General features: G+C 44.2%; 1 protein-coding gene across 4 annotated transcripts in view; it reads left to right on the top strand.

The window, feature by feature from the left end:
* Positions 1-24,901, top strand: part of IGF1R (insulin like growth factor 1 receptor) — a 319,110-nt gene that overhangs the window by 233,958 nt on the left and 60,251 nt on the right. For all 4 annotated transcript variants that reach the window (XM_030815070.1, XM_030815071.1, XM_030815072.1 and 1 more), the window contains 3 exons: positions 9,103-9,415; positions 14,680-14,828; positions 17,359-17,503. In XM_030815070.1, coding sequence (XP_030670930.1) covers positions 9,103-9,415; positions 14,680-14,828; positions 17,359-17,503 — 607 coding nt within the window. The remainder of the gene's footprint in view (positions 1-9,102; positions 9,416-14,679; positions 14,829-17,358; positions 17,504-24,901) is intronic.

Here is a 24,901-nt window from a genome sequence, read left to right on the forward strand (position 1 = left end):
CTTGCCTGCTTTTGCATGCCCTAAAGCAGCCCTGCAACCCAGTGTCACCTCAAAGGGACTAGAATGTAGGAGAAGAGAGTGAATAGGGACAGTGATGGGGGTGAAAATACGTAACTCCTTGCCCCTTCTGTATACCCTAGTACTTTAGGAAGTTCACCCTTGTCTAGGCTTTTTCCTGTTAGGAAGACAGCAGACTCAAAATGGAGTCTCAGCCCCTTTCAAAGACTGCAAGATCTCCTTGTACACACTGGACTTGGGAGAAAATGAGCGCTTTCAGGCCTGCTATCTTGACAGGTTCAGAAAGGTGTGGTCCAGCCCTGTGACTAACCAGCCCTGCTGTGCACACTGAGAGTTCTGCTCGGTGTACCTTTCTGTGTGCTCCTGGGTGTACCCCCAAAGCGCTGGTTCTCTTGAAAACCTTTTTATTTAGGTTCAGACAAACTGTGGGATCTTCTATTCTGACCGTAAAGTGTTTCTTCTGGGTCTAACTACTATAGTGGGATATTTTCTCTAGAACAAGAGGTTATGTCTTTTTGGCGTTGAGAAGACAAATGTTGCTGATGTGATTTTCTTTTGTGAGCGTTTAAGACACAGAGCTTGCCACTTGAACTTTCTTTTGCCGTGCCTGGTTGATTCCGCATAATGGCTACAGCTCCAGGCAGAAACCTGTTTGGAAGTTGTTTTAAACTCTTCCTGGAATCTCTAGGCAGTGGCTCAGTGGGGTTTTTCTTCAACCATTCCTTAGGATGACCAGAAGCGTGACAGAATCCTCTTGTCTTCATTTTGAGAAAATATTTCTTTACTGTATGTATGTGCAGCGTCTGGTTTTACCTCATGGGTCTAAGCATTTTCAACTAAGCTTCCTTTTCCAACCTAGCAGACTTGTTTAAAGAACTTCACACTAATACGCCAAGGTGTAATACGGTGGCTCTCTGAGCCTGAGTCGCCTGTGCTCACCATCACTCTGTTCTTCACTGGGGTGATAGGGGTGGGGAGTAGTGTGTGTGAGAGGACAGAAGCGGGGATTGGTTGAAGATTATTTTACGAGGCGAGAGCATGGTGGCACACCTGTCAGCTGAGTGGACTCAGCGCCTGCCCTGACTAGGCTGTCCCCCTCCTGTGCCAGCCATGGGCTCCCTGAGCCCCTCTGCAGTCATTCGTGGGTGCTGGAAATAAAGATACCTTTCTGTCGAAAGTGTTCACTGGGCTGCTTCTGCCTCCCTGGAAAAGCAGCAGGGCACTCAGGCTTCCAAAGCAGCCCCTGAAGGAGGGGCTCTTTTTATTGTCGCTCTGGTTAGTTCGAAGACCAGACAAAAGGCAGCAAGAACCAACCCTTGGTTGAAAACTCTTTGCCTTTAGGCCCTTGGTACCATGTTCATGAGGCTCCAGATAATTCCACAAATACATTATTATTGTTACCTAGACGTGGGGACAGAGAAGGGTGAAACATGGGTCTGGGAATTCACAGATGAATATACTGTATCCACTCAAGTACATTTCTTTTAAAGGAATGGGGGTATTCTAAAGGAGTAAAGACTCCGCTGGGGGCTGCTAGGCCCCTGTGAACGATGGTAGCCTTGGCCACGGTGTGTGCTGGGATCTGTCCTGGGTCCCCCAGGCATTCTCAGACCTCCCCCACACCCCACCCACAGTCCCCTCTCCATCCATCTGCTGACCACACCCCAGGACATTTCCAGCTCAGAGCACGCCTGATTGCATCCATACAAACTGCACGCCAGGCATTTCCGTTTGGATGTGTACACAGAAAGAACACATCCCAGACTGAGCTGATCTTCCTGCACCCTCAAAAGAAAAGTCCTGTACCCGGCCGGGCGCGGTGACTCACACCTGTAATCCCAGCACTTTGGGAGGCCGAGGCAGGCGGATCACGAGGTCAGGAGATGGAGACCATCCTGGCTAACATGGTGAAACCCTGTCTCTACTAAAAATACAAAAAATTAGCTGGGCATGGTGGCGGGCGCCTGTAGTCCCAGCTACTTGGGAGGCTGAGGCAAGAGAATGGCAAGAATCCAGGAGACGGAGCTTGCAGTGAACTGAGATTGCACCTGCGCACTCCAGCCTGGGTGACAGAGTGAGACTCTGTCTCAAAAAAAAAAAAAAAAGAAAAGAAATTCTGTACCCTTCCAAATGGTCCTAGACATGTCTTGAATCTACCCTGTTTTTCTCATCTGCGGTGCTGTCCTCTTGATCTGCGCCACTGTGGCTAGAATGCACATCTGATCATGTGCCTCCTGCTTAAAATAGTATTTTTCCTCTTAAGAGTAGTGCAAACTCCTGTTACTGGATTAAAAGGCTGTTCCAGGCTCTCCCTACCTCGGGGCACACCATCTTTCCTTCCAGTCTCCCCTCCCCTCTGTCTCCAGTGCATCCATCTTTCAATCGTGCTGAGGTTGTCTTTGTTACCTTTGCTTCTCTTGGCCCGCACTCTCTGTCGGCTCTGCCAACATCCCCATGCACCTGCTAGCTCCTACTACTTGTCCAGCTTTGGCCTGGAAGTCCCTTCCTCTGGCAAGCAGCCCTAATCTACCCTTTGCCTGCTACTGGCTCATATTCCCACTGCTTATCCTCAGGCTGTGAGCCCTGGGAGGGCTGGGCGGAGTCCCTGAACCTGCCACGTCTATAGGGTGTAACTACCTGAGGCCTGACTGCTAAAATCAAAAGAAGCCTTTCTCATTCCCTCAGCTGAGCTAAGTCCTTTCTGGAGAAGAATGCCCACGTCCTGGGTGGACTTCTGTTCGGGCTGGGGGACGACCCTGCATGTCAGTTCACCTAGAGCCCCTCGCTTGCCCTCCCCCCGCCTCCCTTTCCTTCTCCTCCCCATGTTGTCTCATGGTCAGTTCCTCTCCTGGCAAGGCAAGAAGATCATAAAATCTCTTTGGACCATGTGTCTCTCTGATGCACTTTGGAGGTTGAAGCTCACTTTCGTGAAGTTAGGAGCAGTTAATCCTCCTGCATAAGGATGCATACCTGCTAGGGAAAGCCTCCCTGCGTTTATATGGAACAGTGGTGTGTCCCTTAGGGCAACCCAGAAACAGCTGAGATGGCCCTAAATTCGTCTGTATTTTGATTCAGAAGCTTTACCCTATTTGAACATCTACAGAATAAGTTCTTTCCTTTAGAAATGATTGGGGGTAAAATTATTTGCATTGTAAAATATGGTATGGCCAGGTGGCCCCTCTTTCATGTTTTGTTCCTTGTGAAGAGGTTGAGTCTCGTATTTTTTTTTCTTTTCTTTTCTTTTTTTTTTTTTTTTTTTGGAGATGGAGTTTCGCTCTTGTCCCTCAGGCTGGAGTAAAATGGTGCAATCTTGGCTCACTGCAACCTCCGCCTCCTGGGTTCAGACGATTCTCCTGCCTCAGCCTCCCAAGTAGCTGGGATTACAGGCACATGCCACTACACCTGGCTAATTTTTGTATTTTTAGTAAGAGATGGGGTTTCGCCATGTTGGGCAGGCTGGTCTTGAACTCCTGACCTCATTTGATATGCCCGCCTTGGCCTCCCAAAGTGCTGGGATCACAGGCGTGAGCCACCACGCCCAGCCTATGGTGTGCTTTTAAAAATGGTTTCTCCTGGCTGGGCACGGTGGCTCACGCCTGTAATCCCAGCACTTTGGGAGGCCGAGTCGGGCGGATCATGAGGTCAGGAGATCGAGACCATCCTGGCGAACACGGTGAAACCCCGTCTCTACTAAAAATATACAAAAATTAGCCGGGCATGGTGGCGGGCGCCTGTAGTCCCAGCTACTCGGGAGGCTGAGGCAGGAGAATGGCATGAACCCGGGGGGGTGGAGCTTGCAGTGAGCAGAGATCGCACCACTGCACCCAAGCCTGGGCGACAGAGCGAGACTCCGTCTCAAAAAAAATGGTTTCTCCGGACTAATGATTATTAAAAAAAAAACTCTGGCAAGAACAAAAACAAATGGTTTTGAAAAACCTCTAGAAATAATTTGATACATTCAAGGACTCTGGAGGAGGAGAGAGTTAAAGGCTGATGTGTGTGACTCTTCTTCCTCTCCCCCCAAGGAAGAAAAAATGAAGAGAACGAGCTTTTAAGTGCCGTGCCTCATTTTTATGTGATTGCAAACCTGAACCAATCCTTTTAGCGGTGGATGTGGGACATGTTAGCTTTTCCAACAGTTTAGATGGGCCTTTGTTTTTATTGTTGGTTACTGTAAGAATTCCAAGGAATAGAAGGATCTCATTGGCAAAATCAGTTTGCTTTTTTCTCTGTATATTTGTTAGTTTATAGCAGCTTCTATTTTCCTCCTATTTTTAGAAGCTGAAATGCCTTTAATTGCACTCAGTGTGTTTATTCATGGAATCCAGAGAAGAGGGTCCCTTCCTTTCCCCCCATAGCGCTGTAATTGGAAATTTGGTACTAGATGAAATTCTCAGTTTTGGCGCTCACATGGAACAGCCATCCATCTGCTGGCGAGACACACCGCCCGGGGCTTTTCAAGAAATCCCTTAATGGTCCTGAACACTAATAATATTTATATACATTGAGATGAGACAAAATTTACAGCGGGCTTCTGGGGCTGGCTCCAGGACTCTCTAATCCCGCACTTGCTCGCGTTCTCTTGCTTGCCTCCTAGAATCCTTTCAGGTCGTGCTTCAGTGAGGGGAGCGTGGTGTCCGTCTCTGGAGCCGTGCTTATTTATGCAGTTCGTCCTCTAACAAACAGATCACCTTTCCTTTTGACCTTCCCCTCTTCTCCGCATGACATTCCATTGCGACTCCCCCATAGAGCATGTGTTTATGCATAGTTTGTATCATGTAACACAAAGGAACCCCTTGATTTGTGATCCCTTTAAGAAGTTGCTCTGTATATAAAGAAAATGATTTTTCCTGGTTGGTTTCACTGAAGTTCCTTCAGAAATGGCTCCCACCACCAAAACAAACCCGACTTCCCTAGCCTGTGCATGGGTTGTGGCACAAACTGACTGGATGGTATAATTTCACTCACTCCTTTGGGAGGTTTCAGGGGACTGCTGCTCAGGTGTGTGGGAAATGTGGAATATATCTACAAGTACTTTGTCGAATTTTTTTTTCTTTCTTTCTCATCCTGGAAAATCCCGGCATTGATTTTTAGGTATAACTATTCGCAAGCAAGTGTAGAGGGACGTTTTTCTGTTCTTTTCAACGTTCTTGAGTTATTACTACTGCATTAATAGCTACTTGATCTTAATGTCCGTTACGCATCATTTTATATAATGTTTTCTTTAAATTGTCAGGGAAAGGGATTCTGCAAGTAGATGTTGGTCCCCCCAGTTAGTGTCTGATGATGATGGTAAGATTCTCAGAGTTTCCTTCCTCTAATGACAAAACATGGTGATGGTGATGTCTGAAGAGCAGCCTCCGGGGACTTCAGTGCTCCGAGATGGGTGTATGCTTAATACTGCTGACACGCCTGATGAGCAGGAATGTGAGCGTTGTTTCTGTAGCCAGTTTTATTGAACCTCACAGATCTGTTACACGACGTGAATTTTGTGGGGGTAACATAGGCTGGGAGTCTGCTGTCTTCCAGCCTGGTCCCTCTCTCCTTTCAGCCCTACCCTCTCTGATTACCATGTCCCTTGCGCTGCTGCCAGGTAACCTTTCTGATATGAAATTCTGGCCGTGTTGTTCCCTTGCCTAAAACTTTCCGTGGTTTCATATCATCCACAGTTGGGCTAAACCCTCTTGGACAGGCCTTCGGTGCCTCCCTGAGGAGTGGTCCCTGGCCGCCTTCATTAACACCCAGCCCTTGCACCCATAGTGACCTCGTTGCTTTTACAAGCATTTACATGTGATTGCATTTACATGCCGTTGTTTTTATTCCTCCCTTGCTCATCTTTCCACTTTCAACTCCACAAAACCTTCCCCGGCACCCAGAAGCCCAGGAAACACCAGGCAGCTCCCCTCATTCCTGTACTTGCTATGTCGTCCGTTCCTCGCGGACAGGATTGTCGCTGATCCTGCGTGCATCTGTCTGGCACACAGGTGCAACACACATTAAATAGTTGCTAAATGAATAAATGAAGAATAGATGGAATTATATTCTGTTGTTACCAGTTTAAAAACATGAAATTGGGATACCCAGTTCAGTGTTTCTTTAGATCTTGGACCTTGAAGTGACCTCTGTAATGGATATATTTGAAATTATTAACTGTCTTCAAGTGGGGTTTTGATGATAGAGAGAGAGAGAGAGAGAGAGAGAGTGTGTGTGTGTGTGTGTGTGTGTGTGTGTGTGTGTGTGTGTTTACAGCAAATATGCTAGGTTTGTAAATTCAAATTTGTGTTACCCTCTTCAAGAAAGTCACCTTGGTAGACAGCATATATATCCCAACATTTTAGGAACTCATAAAATGCTTACTTTTTTGGTGTGATCAGAGATGGGTAACTCCTTATTACTTGTGGATTAGATCAGTTTTTGGAAATAGCCTGGAGTCATTGAGAGCCAATCCTTATCAACAAAATGGCATAAACGGACAGGAATGGGTTTCTTCTTCACTTTATAGATAGCTCTGAAGACATGTCTCAGTTGGGATTAGTTCAGTTGCATATATGAATAGCAGTCATTGAAACAAGATAAAAGTGTATTTCTCTCACATCTAAAGAAGTCTGGAGTAAGCAGTCCAGGGTTAGCCTAGCAGCCCCACTCTCATAAGGGACTAAGTTCCTTTTATATTGCTTCACCATTCTTGATGTTTCACCTTGTGGTCCAAGGTTGGTACTTGAGCTCCAAGCATGACTGCTGCATTCCAGCCAGCAAGGAGGAGGATGGCCACGCCCTCTTTGTTCTCAGGAGTCTTCCAGGAAGTTACAGTCACAAAGTTTGTTTATATCTCCCTGGCCAAAACTTAGGTCATATGGCCACCTCTAGCTACAAGGAAGGCTGGGAGCTGTAGTCTGTAACTGGATGGCACTATGCTCAACTAAAAATTACTGAAAACGACAAGAAGAATAAATAATGGAAGGCAACCTGTTGTTTCTGTCAAAGGATGACTTCAAAAGAGAAAGTTGCAAAAGTATTTGAAGCTTGACAGTATCATGACAGTTTTCTTCAGAGGTGACACTATTCATTTGCATGTCCAAGTTCTGATATCTGTTTTCAAGTTCACCTATTTGCAGCGACATAGGAACCCTTGGAGGCAACTAGTGGGTGTGTAAACCAGTACAAACTTTCTAGAGGACAGTTTAACCCAACAAGATTAATTCTGGAAATTGACCCTAATGAAATGTTAAGGGTGCTCTTGAAGATTGCTTTGCCAATTACAATAATAAAAAGTAAAGAAAATGGCTTATAATTGGGGACAGGTGTAACTTATGATACATTTCACAATGGCATGTAGTACTGCTGTTAAATGTTTGTGAAATTCACAATCTTTTATTCCAAAAAACTTTCAGAATGGCTTGTCTTTTTTATAGATACTTGTATTTATATGTCCATGCACATACATAAGAAAGGACCAGGGAAGGTCTGCATGCAGATATTAATAAAGGGGTCACTTGTGGGTAGGTGGACTTACTCGTTCTCTGTATTCTCTTTATTTGTTTGTGATCTCTGATTTTTTTAATCATGTATTTTTATTACAAGAAAAAACAAATTCTAGAATCTCCGCTCAATATTGCATGTCAGAGTCAAAAAGATATACATTTAAATAATTTTGTATTGTTTTCCAATTTGAGAATAAAGTAGGAAATGTATAATGCAAACCCGATTTCATATTTTATTGATTTATACTTAAATTACAAGTAAGACTAACAGCCCACAGAGTGTGATCACGACAGCATTGTTATAGAAATAAATGCCAGCTCATCCATTTGGGATGTACACCATGGATCTGTGGTTATCAGATACTGATTTAACTTTAGCACGTGAAGAGGCTTAGAGGAGATGGCTTCTAATATCCTATGGTTCTGTGGGCTCAGAGATACTACTCACCCACTTGTCAGAGACATTGAAACCAGAGCAACTGCATCTCGAATAGGAGCTAGGTAAAATGAGGCCGAATTCCCAGACAGTTAAGGCATTCTAAATCACAGGATGAGGTTAAAGGTCAGCACAAAATACAGGTCATAAAGACCTTGCTGATCTAGCAGTTGCAGTAAAGAAGCTGGCACAAACCCACCAAAACCAAGATGGTGACTAGAGTGACCTGTGGTCGTCCTCACTGCTGCACTCCCACCAGTGCCATGAGTGTTTAGATGCCATAGCAACATCAAGAAGTTACCCTATATGGTCTAAAATGGGCAGGTGTTAATAATCCACCCCTTGTTTAGCATATCATAAAAATGGGCAACCAGCAGCCTTCCAGGCTGCTCTGTCTGTGGAGTAGCCATTCTTCTGTTCCTTTACTTTCCTAATCAACTTGCTTTCAGTTTACAGACTCACCCTGAATTATTCTTGCATAAGATCTAAGAACCCTCTCTTGGGGTCTGGATCAGGACCCCTTTCCTGTGACACACCCATGTTCTTGGACTTGAGAATGACCCTCAGACATGGTGACTTCTTGGTCATCTAACAGCTTTGGCTTATTTGAGGTAAAACCTTTGATATCATCTAAGCCAACAATTTTGAATGGTATCATCTTTACTATAGTGTAGTTTAATCATTTTCAAAATAAGCATTTCTGCACACTCAGGCTTTACAAGAGTTTTCAGTAAGGAACATATTTGAAATGCAAAGTGAGCAGAGCACAATGTGTTTTAAATTACTAATAAACCATGGAGTTCCTGTAGGGCTTCCACTGGCTGACCCACGCCTGAGGCAGCCTTCACATGTGGGTATTATCCCCCTCATTTTACAGATGGGAAGAGAGAGGATCAAGATCACAGAAGCCAATGGTTTGTCCCAGACCAAACAAGGAGTTCCTAGGAGAGGCTGAACTTTAAATATATCGACTCTCTGCAGGTCTAAGTGGGATGAAAGGACAGTGGTGGGGGAGAGGATTTCATAATATGTTTTAGCGTGGTCTCCTCAGTGAGTGACCTGGTGCTGGTGGTAGCAGTGAATGACCCAGAAGGATGCTGGCCAGGCCCAGAGAAGGCGGTGCCGCCCCTGCCCGGTCTCATCTCCGTCTCTCCTCTGTCTCCACAGTGTGCCCGAGCGCGTGTGGGAAGCGGGCATGCACCGAGAACAACGAGTGCTGCCACCCCGAGTGCCTGGGCAGCTGCAGCGCGCCTGACAACGACACGGCCTGCGTAGCTTGCCGCCACTACTACTACGCCGGTGTCTGCGTGCCTGCCTGCCCGCCCAACACCTACAGGTTTGAGGGCTGGCGCTGCGTGGACCGTGACTTCTGCGCCAACATCCTCAGCGCCGAGAGCAGCGACTCTGAGGGATTTGTGATCCACGACGGCGAGTGCATGCAGGAGTGCCCCTCGGGCTTCATCCGCAACGGCAGCCAGAGGTCAGTCGCAGCCACACGGGTGGCCACTACCCGCCCCACCTCACCTGCCACCCTGGCACACAAAGGTAGACCCTGTCGGTTGTTTCATCCGGGTGCAGCCCTCAGGAAGTTCCCTGAGGTGGGTCAGTTTGAGAGGGCTGGCTTACCTTAAATGTTTGCTGAGATTCTAGGAACAATTGGCATGGCGTACCGCCCCCTCAGCAGTTTGTTTTGTATTTTAAGTACATACTGCCTGGCCATTTGAAATTAAGTACGTGCTTGCTGGTTTCAATACCCAGAGTTCACGGTCTCTCTGGGTACTTGCCAAGCTGCCATCTAAGAGACAGGGGACTGTAGTTTTAGATTTTCCTAGTCTGGGTGCTGCTAGCCAGGTGAGGCTTTGGAAGTGCAAAAGAAAAGACATGCCAAGCCCCCACCACCATCCTCGAGACCAGCAAGCAGACCTAAACATCTTAGTGCAAGAGCTAGCAGCAGCTCAGAGTAAGCAGTAGCTTAAAATAAGCAACATTTTTCCATCAACCCTTCCTTCCTCTCATCCCCCTCTACCTTGACCCTCCCTCAGTGCTCATCATGTCCTTCATTTTCCTTCCTGAACTTGGAGACTTCACTTGGGAAGCAAATAAGTCCCTTATGGCCGGGCACGTGGCTCATACCTGTAATCCCAACAGTTTGGGAGGCTGAGGTGCATGGATCACTTGAGGTCAGAGTTTGAGACCAACCTGGCCAACGTGGTGAAACCCTGTCTCTACTAAAATTACAAAAATTAGCACCTGTAGTCCTAGCTACTCGGGAGGCCGAGGCAAGAGAATTGCTTGAACCTGGAAGGCAGAGGTTGCAGTGAGCCAAGATCACACCGCTTCATTCCATCCTGGGTGACAGAGCAAGACTCTGTCTCCAAAAAAAAAAAAAAAGGAAGTTCCTTATAACAAATGCCATATGCCCTTTTGTACACGTCAACTGGACTTCTATAAATTTGTCATTGGTTTATGCTTTTGAAAATAAGATGTTAGCATTGTTTAAAAATGTGGTAACTATAACTTGGAAAGCAAAAGAAGATTGGAGATTTGGGGTTGCTGTTCTCTTTCCTGGAGCAGAGTGAAGAACTTTTAGGGTCTCACGCCTGTAATCCCAACACTTTGGGAGGCCAAGGTGGGCAGATCCCTTGAGGAGCCCATGGGTTCAAGACCAGCCTGGGCAACATGCAAACCCCATCTGTACAAAAGATACAAAAATTAGTTTGGCGTGGTGGCACACACCTGTAGTCTCAGCTCCTTGAGAGTTGGAAGTGGGAGGATCACCTGAGCCCTTGAGGTCAAGGCCGAAATAAGCCAAAATCGCCTCACTGCACTCCAGCACAGGCAACAGGGACCGTGTCCCAAAAAAAAGAACTTTTAGGAAAGTTCTGTACTAAATGCCTCCTTCATGATTAGCACCAGGAGGCCTGTCTTTCTGAGTCTGTCAAAATCTCTTCTACAAATATAAAAATATGTTAGAAAAGTAGGTGTTAATTTTAAATATAATTTTTGCTGCAATTTATGAAGTACATCGAGCAAGTGTTTATAAAGGGGGTTCTTTTTCTAGTGTATTATTTGGAGACGCAGCTTCTACTGTAGGCTTACCTTCAAATCAAAGATAATACATTCTTTTATAGTATTAGATGTAGAGCAGCTTTCTGCCTCTTATAATTTGTATAACCATTGGGATAGTAACAAGAAGAAGAAAATTACTCTGAATACTTTAAAATGATAAATAGGCCAAGGACTTCAGTGAGCTGTAAAGGATACATATTACATCCAAAATCAGTCCACCACATTGCACTCACATTTTGTTGGCAGCCTTTGAGTGTAAAAGGACTTTTACTGGTGCACACCTCAGGCCCAGGGGCAGTGCCTGGAACCAGGTTGAGGCTCAGACACTAGTCGCACGTCACCTTCCTCCGTGGGATGGGGTTAGGGGAGTGGTGGCTTGTCCATGACCTCAGTGTGCTATCATCTTTGTTTTGTGAATACATTTTCCTAATGACATTTGGAGGCCTTCAGTCATTCTGCAGCCACCAGAGTTGTGGCAAAGTGGGAATGCTGTCCCTTTGACAGTGTTGTTTCTTCCGCTCTAGTGCACTCTTCAGAGAATTGAGCCATTATTTCCCCGATTCATTCTTACAGTCCATTAAAAACTATACATCTACCTTTTTGCTTAAAAATAAAACACCATAAAGAATAATAAATTCCCTTCTCTCAGCCTTTGAGGCTTATTTAACAATTACTTTGAAATATTTTTTTTCCTCTTGTTTATACCTTCTCTATACCATAATGGATTTGAGGAAGCTTAATCTATAAACGTGTTATCAAAACACTTCCTTAGAAAAACATGTTTTAAGTGCTTGATGACTCCTAGACTTTGTACCAAAGATGACTGGTTCCATTTTTTTTTTCTTTTCATTTCTCTTTGATAGACTCTGGCTGTCACCCAGGCTGGAGTGCAGTGGCACAATCATAGCTCACTGCAGCCTCAAACTCCTGGGCTCAAGTGATCCTCCTGCCTCAGCCTCCCAAAGTGCTGGGATTACAGATGTGAGCCACTGTACCCAGCTTCAGATTTTTCTATTTGAGTGAAAGATGGAGAGAAACTAACATACCCTTATGTTACAACCCAGCAGTTGTAACCCTGGATATTTATCCCAGAGAAATGAAATTTATGTCAACACAAAAACATGTACACCATCGTCCATAGCAGCTTTATTTATAATAACCCCAAACTAGAAATTAGTCAGATGTCCTATGATAGGTAATTAGTTAAACTGTGGGACATCCACACCATGGAATATTATTACTCATCAATAAAAAGGAACAAACCACTGAAGTACACTACTTGGATGGATCTCAAGGACATTATGCTCTGTGAAAAAGCCAACCTCAAAAGATCACATACTGTATCATTCCATTTATGCAACATCCTCAGAATGACAGATTATAGCCGGGCGCAGTGGCTCATGCCCGTGATCCCAGCACTTTGGGAGGCTGAGGTGGGTGGATCACCTGAGGTCAGGAGTTCGAGACCAGCCTGGCCAACATGGTGAAACCGTGTCTCTACTAAAATTACAAAGTTTGACCAGACACAGTGGCTCATACATATCTCAGCACCTTGGGAGGCTGAGGTGGGCAGATTGCTTGAGGTCAGGAGGCCAACATGGTGAAACCCCATCTCTACTAAAAATACAAAAATTAGCCGGGCGTGGTGATGGGTGCCTGTAATTCCAGCTACTGAGGAGGCTGAGGCAGGAGAATCACTTGGACCCAGAAGGGCAAAGGTTGCAGTGAACCAAGATTGCGCCACTGCACTCCACCCTGAGTGACAGAGCGAGATTCTTGTCTCAAAAAAAAAATACAAAAATTAGCCAGGCATGGTGGTGCGAACCTGTAGTTCAGCTACTCCAGAGGCTGAGGCAGGAGAATCACTTGAACCCAGGAGGTGGAGGTTGCAGTGAGCTGAGATCAAGCCACTGCACTCTAGCCTGGGCGACAGAGTGAGACCCTGTCTCAAAAAAAAAAAAAAAGAAAAAAGAAAAAAGACAGATTGTAGACATGGAAAACAGATTAGTGGTTGCCAGGTGTTAGGGACATTGAGGACTGGGTTGGGCAGGGCAGTAAGTATGAACAGGTAGCATCAGGGAGAGCTTTGTGGTGATGGAACAGTTCTGTATCTTGATTGTAGTTGTGATTACACAAATCTGCACAAGTGATCAGTGACAGCACCACACACACACACACACACACACACAGTTCATTTTCAGGTTTGATACTTAACATCATGTAAGATGTAGTAACCATTGGAGGAAGTTGGGTGAAGGCTATGCGGGATCTCTCTGTAACTTTGTTGTAAGTCTTTGCAGCTTTTTGTGACTCTATAATTACTTTAAAATAAAATGTTTTTTTTAAATGGAGAGTTTATAGGGTATGTAGATAAATTAGAAACAACAGAAGGCCAAGTAAAAAAGGGCTGAAGGAAGCCTCTACCCAAGCTAGAAATGAGAATGTTGAGTGCAATGGTAGAGGAAGGACTCTCCCCATCTGTGGGTGGGTCCAGTTCCTGCAGGACCCTTGCGGAAGCCATGACCCCCATTCTCCCAAACACACAATAGGAAAATACCAGAGAAGTTTTGTTTACCTGTTAGCTTTTAAACAAAACAGAACCCTGCATCTTTGTCTTAGATACAAAATAACCTTCATGGGTAGGGGGAAGAGACATTAATAAAAAGAGCTATAACTTACACTGTTTCTCTTGAATGTTTTTACTTCATGAAATTTGAGAGATGATTTAAGAACAATAATGTACATATAATGGCTCCCCAACTTACCATCCTATTACACACACATCGCATAAGGTCATATCATTTGTCTACTTTGGAAATCAATCCAACTTTCTGACCCTTGTTCTATATATAACTATAGATCCCAAAGGTTCAGCTGCTGGGTTAGCATTTTGTCTGCTATTTCCTAAATAATGGTAGGTAAGCAGGAAAAGTGCCAGTCTTACCTGTCCCTGACTCTTGGTGGTTTGTGGCATGTTCAGGATAGTATTTGAAACAAGAGCTCATTACAAAGTAATGGAAACCCCTTGCTTTTATTGTGTATGCAGCGAAAACAACATTTGGATCAATTTACAAGTTTCTGCAAAACACTGTCAAGAAATAGTTTCAGTTGTGCTTTAGCAAGAAAATAATGGATCTGTGCTATACCACATGCCTTTTGGCATCCCTCACTGGGCTTTGCCAAAACACTGACTGCAGGAGCTAGACTACTGTTAGGCAGAGACACTACAGTCCCTTTGCTGTCCCTGTCTTCTCTCCTAGCTACTCCTACAGGTACACAGGCCAGGGTCACAATATCAGAAAGCAGCTCTGTTTTCCTCCAGAACCCCCAGAGCTTCCTTTCTGCAACACTATCTCTCCCACATGGAACCAGCTGGCTCACCAGTCAACAGCCTATGATACACAAATGCCTTGAGGATGCATCATGTATTTTGTCTGGAAGCAAGCAACACGCTCTTCCTTTGTAGGCTCTTTCTCCTTTTGGTTGCAATGTGAGTGGCTTATCTTGGGTGGGCTTGGGGATGAGATACCATGTGACCACACGAACACTTCAAAACAGTTGCTTTTTCTAATGCATGTTGTAATAACAATAAAAAGCGTGTCCTTATTTTTTTTAATGCAAGAAGACAGACTCAATTATCTGTGTTTTTGATTTTTTTTTTTTTTCCTTCAACAGCATGTACTGCATCCCTTGTGAAGGTCCTTGCCCCAAGGTCTGTGAGGAAGAAAAGAAAACAAAGACCATTGATTCTGTTACTTCTGCTCAGATGCTCCAAGGATGCACCATCTTCAAGGGCAATTTGCTCATCAACATCCGCCGGGGGAGTAAGTATTCCATCCCACTGGAACAATGGCTAGATCTCATGGTTTTCTTTTGTTGATGCTTTTCATGCTCGCGTCCCTGAGTCACCACTAAAATATGGGCTTAGATAAACAACATGGTGTGTAAGCCTCATGCGTGACGTCTCTTCTTTGAGTTTCCCTGAAAGATTAAAAAAACAGATTGAAAGGCAATCTGTTTTTTAGCCATTGGCACATCATTTATTCCTGTAAAGAGGGTCATCACTCATCTTTTTGTTAGTCACATCTTGCATAGGAGAGGCAAGCCCTGACACATACAAACCCCAGAAGAGACCATTGGATCAGACGTGTGACTCAGCAGACTCCAGCTGTAGCCAAATCGACACATCTTTCAAGTCTGAAGAGTTTTGGTTACTTGAATGTACTGAGAAGACTGAACAAAGGGAAGTTTAGTGATATCACGTTAAAATTTTATGAAGTCCAAAAGAATGCTAGATTTCCAAATTTACTTGTGAGAGACGAAAGGATACAAATGTGTATCATTGTGTACATAAAGTTTCAGTCTCACCCCCTGTACAATGACCTTTATTTGCAGTAGATGGCATTCCTGGTAAGTTGCTTCTAACTTGGATTTGTGCAAAGGATTTCCCACTGATTTAGCCTATGATCTCTTCACTTCTTTGGTTTTTTGTGTGTTTGTTTTTTGGTTTTGTTTTGAGACAGGATCTCACTGTATCACCCAGGCTGGAGTGCAGTGGCACAATCATAGCTCACTGTCATCTGGAACTCCTGGTCTCAGACAATCCTTCTGCTCAGCCTCCCACGTTGCTGGGACTACAGGCACACACTGCCATGCCTGGATAATTTTAAAAATCTTTTCACTTCTGATTTTTCATTGCCAAGGGCTTCTAGTAATGGTGCCTTAAATTCTCTGCCACTGGGACCACTTGGTCAAAGTACTGATAGTTTTATAAGCTAGAATAAATATCATAAAAAAGGCTTTGAAGTTGAAAGGAATTTTGGGGGGAAATCCTTTTATGAATAATTTTTTTTTTTGTACAGTTTGAGAGGAAAAATAATGTATTTTGAGAATGTGCTTTTCCTTAATATTTGTTAAGTGAGTAAACTCTATTCTTCAGGTTTAGAAAGGACAGAAACAAGTTTTTGCTGAGTTCTTCTGAATTTGTTGATATCTGTTGTTGCTGTCCACAATACACCCACTCCCAGCCCTCCGTGATGGAGATAACTCTGTTCCCCACAACTAGGGCGTCCGTACTTTATGGTACTTCTGAAGTTTAATTCTTTTGGCTGTGTCTGCATTTCCTCATCTACTTTTAATTTGCTTATCCCTAGAACATACCTTTTGAGTGCCTAAACTTTTTTATCTTCCTGTCCTGAAGATAAAATTTGAATTTGTGAATTAAACCCATGGAGAAGTATCATTTATGAAGGAATTGGTACATATTTATGCATGATGATGAAATATGTCTTCCGGTTTATATCCATTGCAGGAAATAGATTGGATTTAGGATGACGGGACATCTCATTAGAGGGGAAATTTCCTGATCTTGACTAAGGCATGCTTCCTGTCCCACGTTTAAAATTCAGGATCTCTTCCTTAAAACATGAACTGCACGCAACCTCTCATCTTTCCAACTTGAATTTCCCTTTAACTTTTCTTGGAAAGCTATTAAATTAAATTAGATGTAAGGCTTTATCCTTTAGTACCCTTATTATTTATTGTGTCAACTCAAAGCAAAATAGAGCCTTTTATTAAATATATCTTCATAAATTATACACAGTAAAATCCCATTAATTGAACCACACCCAATTCATTATAGTCTTTATTATAATTTTAGCATTAATTGAACTGAAAATTGGTTTTTATTTACTATGAGAAAAAGGTAGACTAAACAAGATGAAACCTGTTGTTTGCATATTATGTTTGTACGTCTTTATTAGCAACTATTTTTCCAACTATTTTCTAGTTATAAAAGCAATACATAAATATTATAGGAAACTTAGCAATGCAGAAATGAATTTTTAAAAATCCCTCATAGATAGCCATTGTTAACATTTTGGTATATTTTCTTCTAGTCTTAGTATAAATGGAACCTTTAAATATAGATCCCTGTATCTTAGGAATTAGAAAAGCAGCAAAGGCAGTTCCTAATGAGACGGAGTGTTGATTTAGTCATGCCCTTGTACTGTGGAGGCCATACTGTCTGTTGACAGAGCATATTAAAAGACGTTCCCTACATTTGTCAGCCTTAGCTAATTGGCAGTCTGGTATTTATGATTTTATATTTTGTTAATCATCTTGGGAGCTGCAGTACCCCCCAGCCGCCTAGAAACTTGCCTTCCCCTGCCTGGGAGGCCTCGTTCCAGGAGTCGTTGTTGAGAGTCAAGCCAGGGAATGGCCAGTCCTGTGCTGGGAGCATGAGCATCTCGGGGCACCTGCCATCGAATTGTTCTCACTTGTGTTTGTAAGAATCCAAGTATGTCACCCTTACACCAAGTGAGCACACAGTGACACGATCCCCTTTCAATGTAGATAACATTGCTTCAGAACTGGAGAACTTCATGGGGCTCATCGAGGTGGTGACGGGCTACGTGAAGATCCGCCATTCTCACGCCTTGGTCTCCTTGTCCTTCCTAAAAAACCTTCGCCTCATCTTAGGAGAGGAGCAGCTAGAAGGGTAAGTGCCCCAAATTTCATGAGCTGACGTTCTCCTGTTACAAAATAAGCAGCACGCGTATAAAACTGTGTTGCTGAGGTAAGAGCCCTCCCTGCCTTGTTAAATAGAAGAAAGGAAGAAGCTGCAGTATTGCCTGTGCCGCTCGAGTAGGTCTTGGGTAGAGTCATGATTCTCCAGTCTTAGGAGGTTGCTGTTTTGGAAAACAGAGATGTTTTCACCCTTACTGGATTTTGCCTCATCAGTCAAGGGTTGCGTGTCTGACTGTGACCAGTGAGATGGCAGACGGGGATGCACTTGGGGCTTTTCTGCCAAGAGTGACAGCAGTTGGTCTGGAGTGCTCACCTCCCTGTGAAATCATTGTTCGCGCGACCCTCATCTGCCTCAGGATGCTGGACTCTATTACGCACAACTACTCCATCTTTGAAGATACTGGAAGTGAGAGCACTGGAGGAGCATGGGCGGTTTGTTTTGTTATAAAGAAATCCGGATTCACGAGATTGTTTCTATTGATTAGTTTACAGGATTTGCACTATTGATAGAATTATTGCCTTGGCACAGGCCTGCTTTGTGATAGGGGTTTTAAAATAACCATGGGCTTTTCACTGGAGGATAAAAGCCGGTGCTTATTGCATGCACAATTGCTTTCCAGCCGTCAGCCTGTGTGTACCTTTGCATATGTACTTTCCTCTTTAAAACTCTCCCTTTTAAATACAACTCTTGCCAGGCTTTAAGCGAATGCTTCAAAATAAAAGGAGTTATCAATTAAGGAGTGAATTCCTTCTAAAGAGAATTTGGGAAAATAATTTAGGAAAAAAAGAGGCGAGAAGGTCATGGGAAAGGTTGTCTTTGCTGATTTATCTGCCCCAACTGGATAAAGTTACTGCGTAAGGGTTTCTTTACAGCCTCCCTGTTTTTCTCAGACTAACTCTTGGTCAGTCTTAAATTCTTAAAATTCCATCATCTGATAGAGCTAACGAGAGCGGGCAGCTCTTCATTCCATCCTTGAAAAGCACAGTGTCCTCCCCACTGGGAACGCCAATCCTTAAAAAACTCTCATTGCAAATTGAAGGAGGCTGCCACTGCGCCCAGCCCCAGACTCCTCAGTCACTTACCTGGCAAGCTGAGGCCCTACCAATTTAAGGTGATGATTATTATTTGTTGTATTAAATTTTAAAATGAATTTTTTTCCCGCTTTTTTTTTTTTTTCTAAGTAGATTTGTGTTTCTGGAATCTTGGGTGTCTGCGAGCTCTTCTTCTTTAGCAGATTAGTAGCTGTCAAATTTTCCTGTTGCTTAATGATATACTTTTTTTTTTCTAGACTAAGCAAATGATAGACATAGAGGTGAACGCTGAGAGGACAGTTTAATTAATTTCTACTAGGAATTATTATGTGATTACCTTTTCATGGAGTGTTAACTAAGTATTGTGCACTTAAATGTAGTTAGAAATTAAAGCCTGATTTTTATTTGCAAGAATATTTATGATGTCTTTCTCATTATCTGAAACTTGCATAAAACCTGAAGCATCAGCAAAATCTTTTTAAGGATGCGTGCTCAGGTGTTTGGGAGGCTTTCCGGGTAAGCCTGGGCCCCTGGCCTGCTCTTACCATTTTAGATGCAGGGGAGGGCAAGTGGGCCTTGGGTTTTCCCTGCTGCTGCTGCTCCCCAGCAGCCCTGCAGCTCCAAGGATGCTGGCTCCAGCCTTTCATTCCTGCGTGCTGCTTTCTAAGAGGCTGTCTCTTGAGCTCAGGCTCTTAAGAATCTTTCACCTCTCAATGGGAAGTTTTCTCTCACCCCATCTTCCTGGCCCATGACCACGAAGGTATAGCCCATCCTCACGATGATGAACTCCCCAAGAGCTCTGTTTGATTCAGGTGTTGACCGCTAGTAACACCTCAGCTGTTCATTTCTCCTTAGACTCAGGGACAGAGTTAGGTCTGGCCCCTTCACTAGCTGCCCTCACTTCTTCTGCAAGAAGGGAAGAGTCAGAGCAAGAAAGAGAAGGGCAGGATACGATAGTCAGATAAACATCAGCAGTGCAAAGCAGAACTCGCACAGTGATACAAGGGAAAGAAAGAAATGTGCCCTAGGCGTGGAGAAGAGCCAGATACCTGAGAAGATCAGACAGGCTTCTGACAAGAGGTGGCATTTGAGATGGGCCTTGAAGGCTTTCGGGAACAACTTGGGGAAAGCAGAGGATTGAAGTGAAGAAAGGCTAATTCAAGGTAGGGTGGCAGGAGCAAAGGCAACGAGTTGGGGCATCCTGGGGCCTGTTGGGTAACTAACACTGGAGAGGTGGGTGGCACTAGAGTTACGTAAGATGTTTTGCACCCAGGTATGAAGGGTTATAATTTAGGTAGACCATGGAACATATTCAAGGCTTTTGAATAGAGTGGTGTTAGCAGAGCTGTCTGAAATTTTTATTTCGGTATGCTTTTGGTTTAAGTCAAGATAGCTTTTATCCCAGTGTTTCTCAAACTTTGCTACACATTATGGAATCACTGGGGGTGGGGGCAGGGGTGGAGTTGAGAAATCCTGATGTCCAAGTTGCACCCCCACCCGAATTCAATAGGAGCGTTTGGGGTTAGGATCCAGGAATCAGTGCTTGTCTAAAGATCCCTAGGCACTTCAGCAAGCAGCAAAGATTGGAAACCACTGCTTTATCCCTTCATTTCTTCCCATGTGCATATCACAAAGCACTTTGACGGTTTTTTTTCCTAAATATTTTCCCCTCACACTGCTGCCTAATGTTTTAGAGGTTCATCCATGTTGTTACACATGTCACACTATTTTCTTGAACTTTTTTTTTTTTTTTTTTTTGAGATGGAATCTTGCTGTGTTGCCCAGGCTGGAGTGTAGTGGCACTGTCTCGGCTCACTGCAACCTCTGCCTCCTGGGTTCAAGCAATTCTCCTGCTTCAGCCTCCTGAATAACTGGGATTACTGGCACGCACCACCACGCCCAGCTTATTTTTGTACTTTTAGTAGAGATGGGCTTTCACCATGTTGGTCAGGCTGGTCTCGAACTCCTGACCTTGTGATCCACCCGCCTCAGCCTCCCAGTGTGCTGGGATTACAGGCTTCAGCCACCACGCCCAGCCTTCTTGAACTTCTTTTATAGCCAGTGATAACATAAATGTTTCCATTTGGTTCAATAGGATGAAAGTTCTGTTCTGTAGCCTTTTGTTTTTGATGGAGAACAGAACAATTCAAGGTACAGAGATCCTTCAACTCTGACAACCTTGGCTTTCCAAAATGTCACTGAGATCCTTCTCAAAAAGTCTCCTGAGCCATCCAGAACAGAAAATTCAAGCATTTTACCTAGAGTAGAGCTCTTATTCCTCACTCAGAGCCTGTTGACTTTTATATCGCACTCAGTGTGAGCTGATTTTGTAACCCAGTTACAAAAGCCATAGCCACGGTTTCCTCAAGGACACCACTAGGGTGTATTTCTAGAGTAATGACCTTAGACATTAAGAAAATCAAGGCCGCTCTGCTGTTTACAAAGGAAACAGGTTTTGTAATCCACGTGTACACGATTTTTATAAAATAGCTAATTTTTAAGCTCTTGAGTAAGAGAATATTTTCACTATCTGGAAAATCCCCTTGTTTGGACAATCTTGTTTCCTGATGGCATCAGATAACTAAGGAGTTAAAATTTCACATTCTTTGGTGCTACCAAGGATTGTTGCCTTGAAAAGAAGAAGGAAAAAGTAGATGGAGGGTGGTGAGTTAGAATTGAAATTGGCGGATAGGCATTTCTATGCTTTTGTTCCTACCACTTGACTTTGCAACACACAGTGCTTTGTAATACCTTCTTGGAGCTCTAAGGTTAGGCTGAAACATGGCCGCTTTTTCACATTTCCCTGGGACTTTTGGAAAATATACACTCAACCCTGTGAGCCAGCAATTCCAGGATCCACCCAAGAGAAATGAAAACAGGCCCACACAAGACTTGCGTATGAATGTTGGTAGCAGTATTACTCACAATAGCCTCCCGGGACTCCCCCGACCCCCAGGCCAAAAGAAAAACCCACTGGAAACCATTCGGATGTCCATCAACAGATGAGTGGATAGAAAGATAAATGGATAAATGGAATGTGGCACAAAGGACAACTGACTACTCAACAGTAAAAAGACGTGAAGTATGACACGTGTTACAACATGGGTGAACCTCTAAAACGTTAGGCTAAGTGAAAAGAAAAAATCCAGACACAAAAGGCTACATATTGTATGACTCATTCGTATGTAATGTGCAGAAAAGGCAAAACTATAGAGACAAAGCAGACCAGGGATGGCTTCAGGGAAGAGGTGGAGATTGACCACCAGTGGGAATGAAGGAACTCTTGGATGATGGAAATGTTCTGAAACTGAGTAGTGGTGATGGTTGGACAGTTGTGTAAATTTACGGAAGCTCATGGAATGATGGGTGAATTTTTTTTTTTTTTTTTTTTTTGAGATGTAGTCTCGCTCTGTCACCCAGGCTGGAGTGCAGTGGCGCGATCTCGGCTCACTGCAAGCTCCGCCTCCCGGGTTCACACCATTCTCCTGCCTCAGCCTCCTGAGTAGCTGGGATTACAGGTGCCCGCCACCACGCCTGGCTAATTTTTTGTAGAGACAGGGTTTCACTGTGTTAGCCAGGATGGTCTCAATCTTCTGACCTCTTGATCTGCCCGCCTCAGCCTCCCAAAGTGCTGGGATTACAAGTGTGAACCACCGTGCCCGGCCTGATGGGTGAATACTTGATAGGCAGATTATACTTCAAAAGTAAAGCTATTTTTAAGAAACACCTAACAAAACAAAGAGGAAACATTTTCTGAATATCTGTATGGTGCCTGGTTCGACCTAGATAGACATATCCACCCTTGCTGAACCCCTAAGGTTGGTGTAAATATTGGATTTGGGGGAGAGTGGACATGATATAAACCAGCCCGTTTGCAGACGGATTCGTGGGAGCATCTGCAGAAAGGCAAAAAAAAAAAAAAAAAAAAAGCCGAATACTCTTATCAGTTGCAGATGGCTCTGTTGCTGATGACAGCCTGTGTCCTGGGTTCTGATGCCCCCTAGAGACAGCCGTGAAGAGGCAGTTTTCTCCTCTAAGAAAGGAACTGGAATGATTGGTTGTATAATTGCAGAATTGTTTTCAATATGTCAGCAAGCACTGAAAATGGGGAGACTGTCCCTTCCTACCTCTGTAGGCTGGAGAGCTTGGGTTCAGCTCCATTTATCAGGGCACAGGACCTTCCTGTTCTGAGACTTTGTTCCAGGGGACTTTCACACTTCAGAGAGTAGCACAGGTCACCCTGCACTTTTGTGGGGTGATTAAAAGCTCACGATATCCTTTTATGTTTAGCCCATCCAATTCTTCCAACTGGCCTCAGGGCCAGAAAAGCAAGGAAGACACCCCCAGTTTGCAGCTGAGAGACTCCAGCCTGGGAGAGCTGAATAAATCTTTTGCCCAGAGTTGTTCCTCAGTAAATGCTGGAGATGAGGCTCAGGCCTGACCTTGGGATTCCCAGATGGAGTGCTCTGAACCCTGTACCAGGGGCTGTTTTCACCACTCAAAGATCGATAGAGATAACATAGAGATGTCCTCAGGAAGATAACCAACTGTTCCCATCCTGTGTGGTCTACAGATTGGGAGATAGGGCCTACCCAAGTGTAGAAACAAACATTTTTTACAACATAGAGAAGGCTGAGAACCAGGATACCAATATCAATAAAATCTGGATATCATAGAGCATATGGAAGCTAAAGAAAAATAAGTAACTGGTCACGTGCGGTGGCTCACACCTGTAATCCCAGCACTTTGGAAGACCGTGGCAAGGGATTGGTTGAGCCCAGGAGTTTGAGACCAGCCAGGGCAACATAGGTGAGATACCAGCTCTTAAAAAAAAAAAAAAAAGAAAGAAAGAAAGAAAACCAGGCATGATGGGGCATACCTGTGGTCCCAGCTACTTGGGAGGCTGAGGTAGGAGGATAGCTTGAGCCTGGGAGGTTGAGGCTGCAGTGATCTGTCACTGTGCCACTGCACTCCAGCCTGGATTCCAGAGTGAGACCTTGTCTCAAGAAAAAACAAAACAACCTAATTTTTAAAAGCATTCTTTGAATGTAAAGGCAGTAAGCTTAGAAACAATTAGGAAATCACATTTACTGAGTAATTGACTTAAGTAGTCTTTTTCTTTAGGAAACAATGATAACTTTAGTGTATGCACATTTTAAAGATGTGTAGACAGGTCTCTGCCTTTTACCTTCTCTTAATTCTCACCTAATCATGGCAGGAATTTTGCGGGGAGCCTTGCCCCAAGCTGTGGCTGCAAAAACAAGCATGGTATTGACAGGCAGCTCATGAATGGCTTGATTATTATTTTGACAAGGGTTTTATTTTTATTTTTCTTTAGCTTCCACAGGCTCCGTAATGCCTGGGTTTCATTGATATTAGTATCCTGGCTCCCAGTCTCTTCAATGATTGTAAAAAATGTTTGTGTTTACTGTAAAAAGATAATCTTGCTTTTCAAAGTGATTAATCAAATACACAGAATTTCAGTGTGCCTGCCATTCATTTGTCAAATTCCTGATTTATAATTCATGCTTCCTCCTTTGGGGGAGAAGAATGTTTTGTTCAGAAGGTATTTTTGGTGTGGTTCTGTTCCCTGCTAGTGAAATTAGTTTACTAAAAGAGGCCTGGTTCTGCGTGTAGATGGACGTTTGGCCTGATTAATTGGTCCTTACCGGCAGCCCCGAGGTTTCTTCACCAACAGGGAGATTTTGTCCTGTAACACTAACTCAGGTACCTGGAAGCAGCCCGACATTTGGGGGTGCATCACTGCAGAGTCTCCTTTGGAGCCAGAGAAACTCCATGAGCAAGAATGGGCTTATGATAGGATATATCCATTTCCACTCCATCCCTCCTTCCGTCGTATGACTGCATGGAGCCCTTCTGACCTCTAGCAGTGTCACCTGCAGCCTGGTAGTGAGAAACAGCAGGTGTGGATGGGGCCTACCCCCAGCAACAGTAGCGCCAACTGGGCCATATCCTAGCACTGCTCCCCAGGAAACACGCCTTGTGTTGCATTGACCAGATCTGGGATCATTTGGACAATGTCTTATGCTGCTTTTCCAGGATAGCTATGTGTTCAGGAGTGAGCCCTTACTGAAAGGAAAGAATTGTTGACTTGCAAGTTTTTGCTACCGGTTTGGGGGCCACTAATGTGTCCAGAGGCCTAAATATGGGCTTGTGAGGAGCCTGACTTAGCTTCAGAGGCTCTGTCTTTCGACTCACTTGTGTGTTCACTGCACCCCTGTGCTGGCAGGACTCCCACCTCCACCCCCAGCACTTGTGTGGACAGAGAGCCCAGTGCTCAGGAAAGGGTTGGGCTTCAGGCTTGTGGGGTGGATTC

The sequence above is a fragment of the Nomascus leucogenys genome, chromosome 6 (assembly GCF_006542625.1).
Source record: "Nomascus leucogenys isolate Asia chromosome 6, Asia_NLE_v1, whole genome shotgun sequence".
In the NCBI taxonomy this organism is placed as follows: domain Eukaryota; kingdom Metazoa; phylum Chordata; class Mammalia; order Primates; family Hylobatidae; genus Nomascus; species Nomascus leucogenys.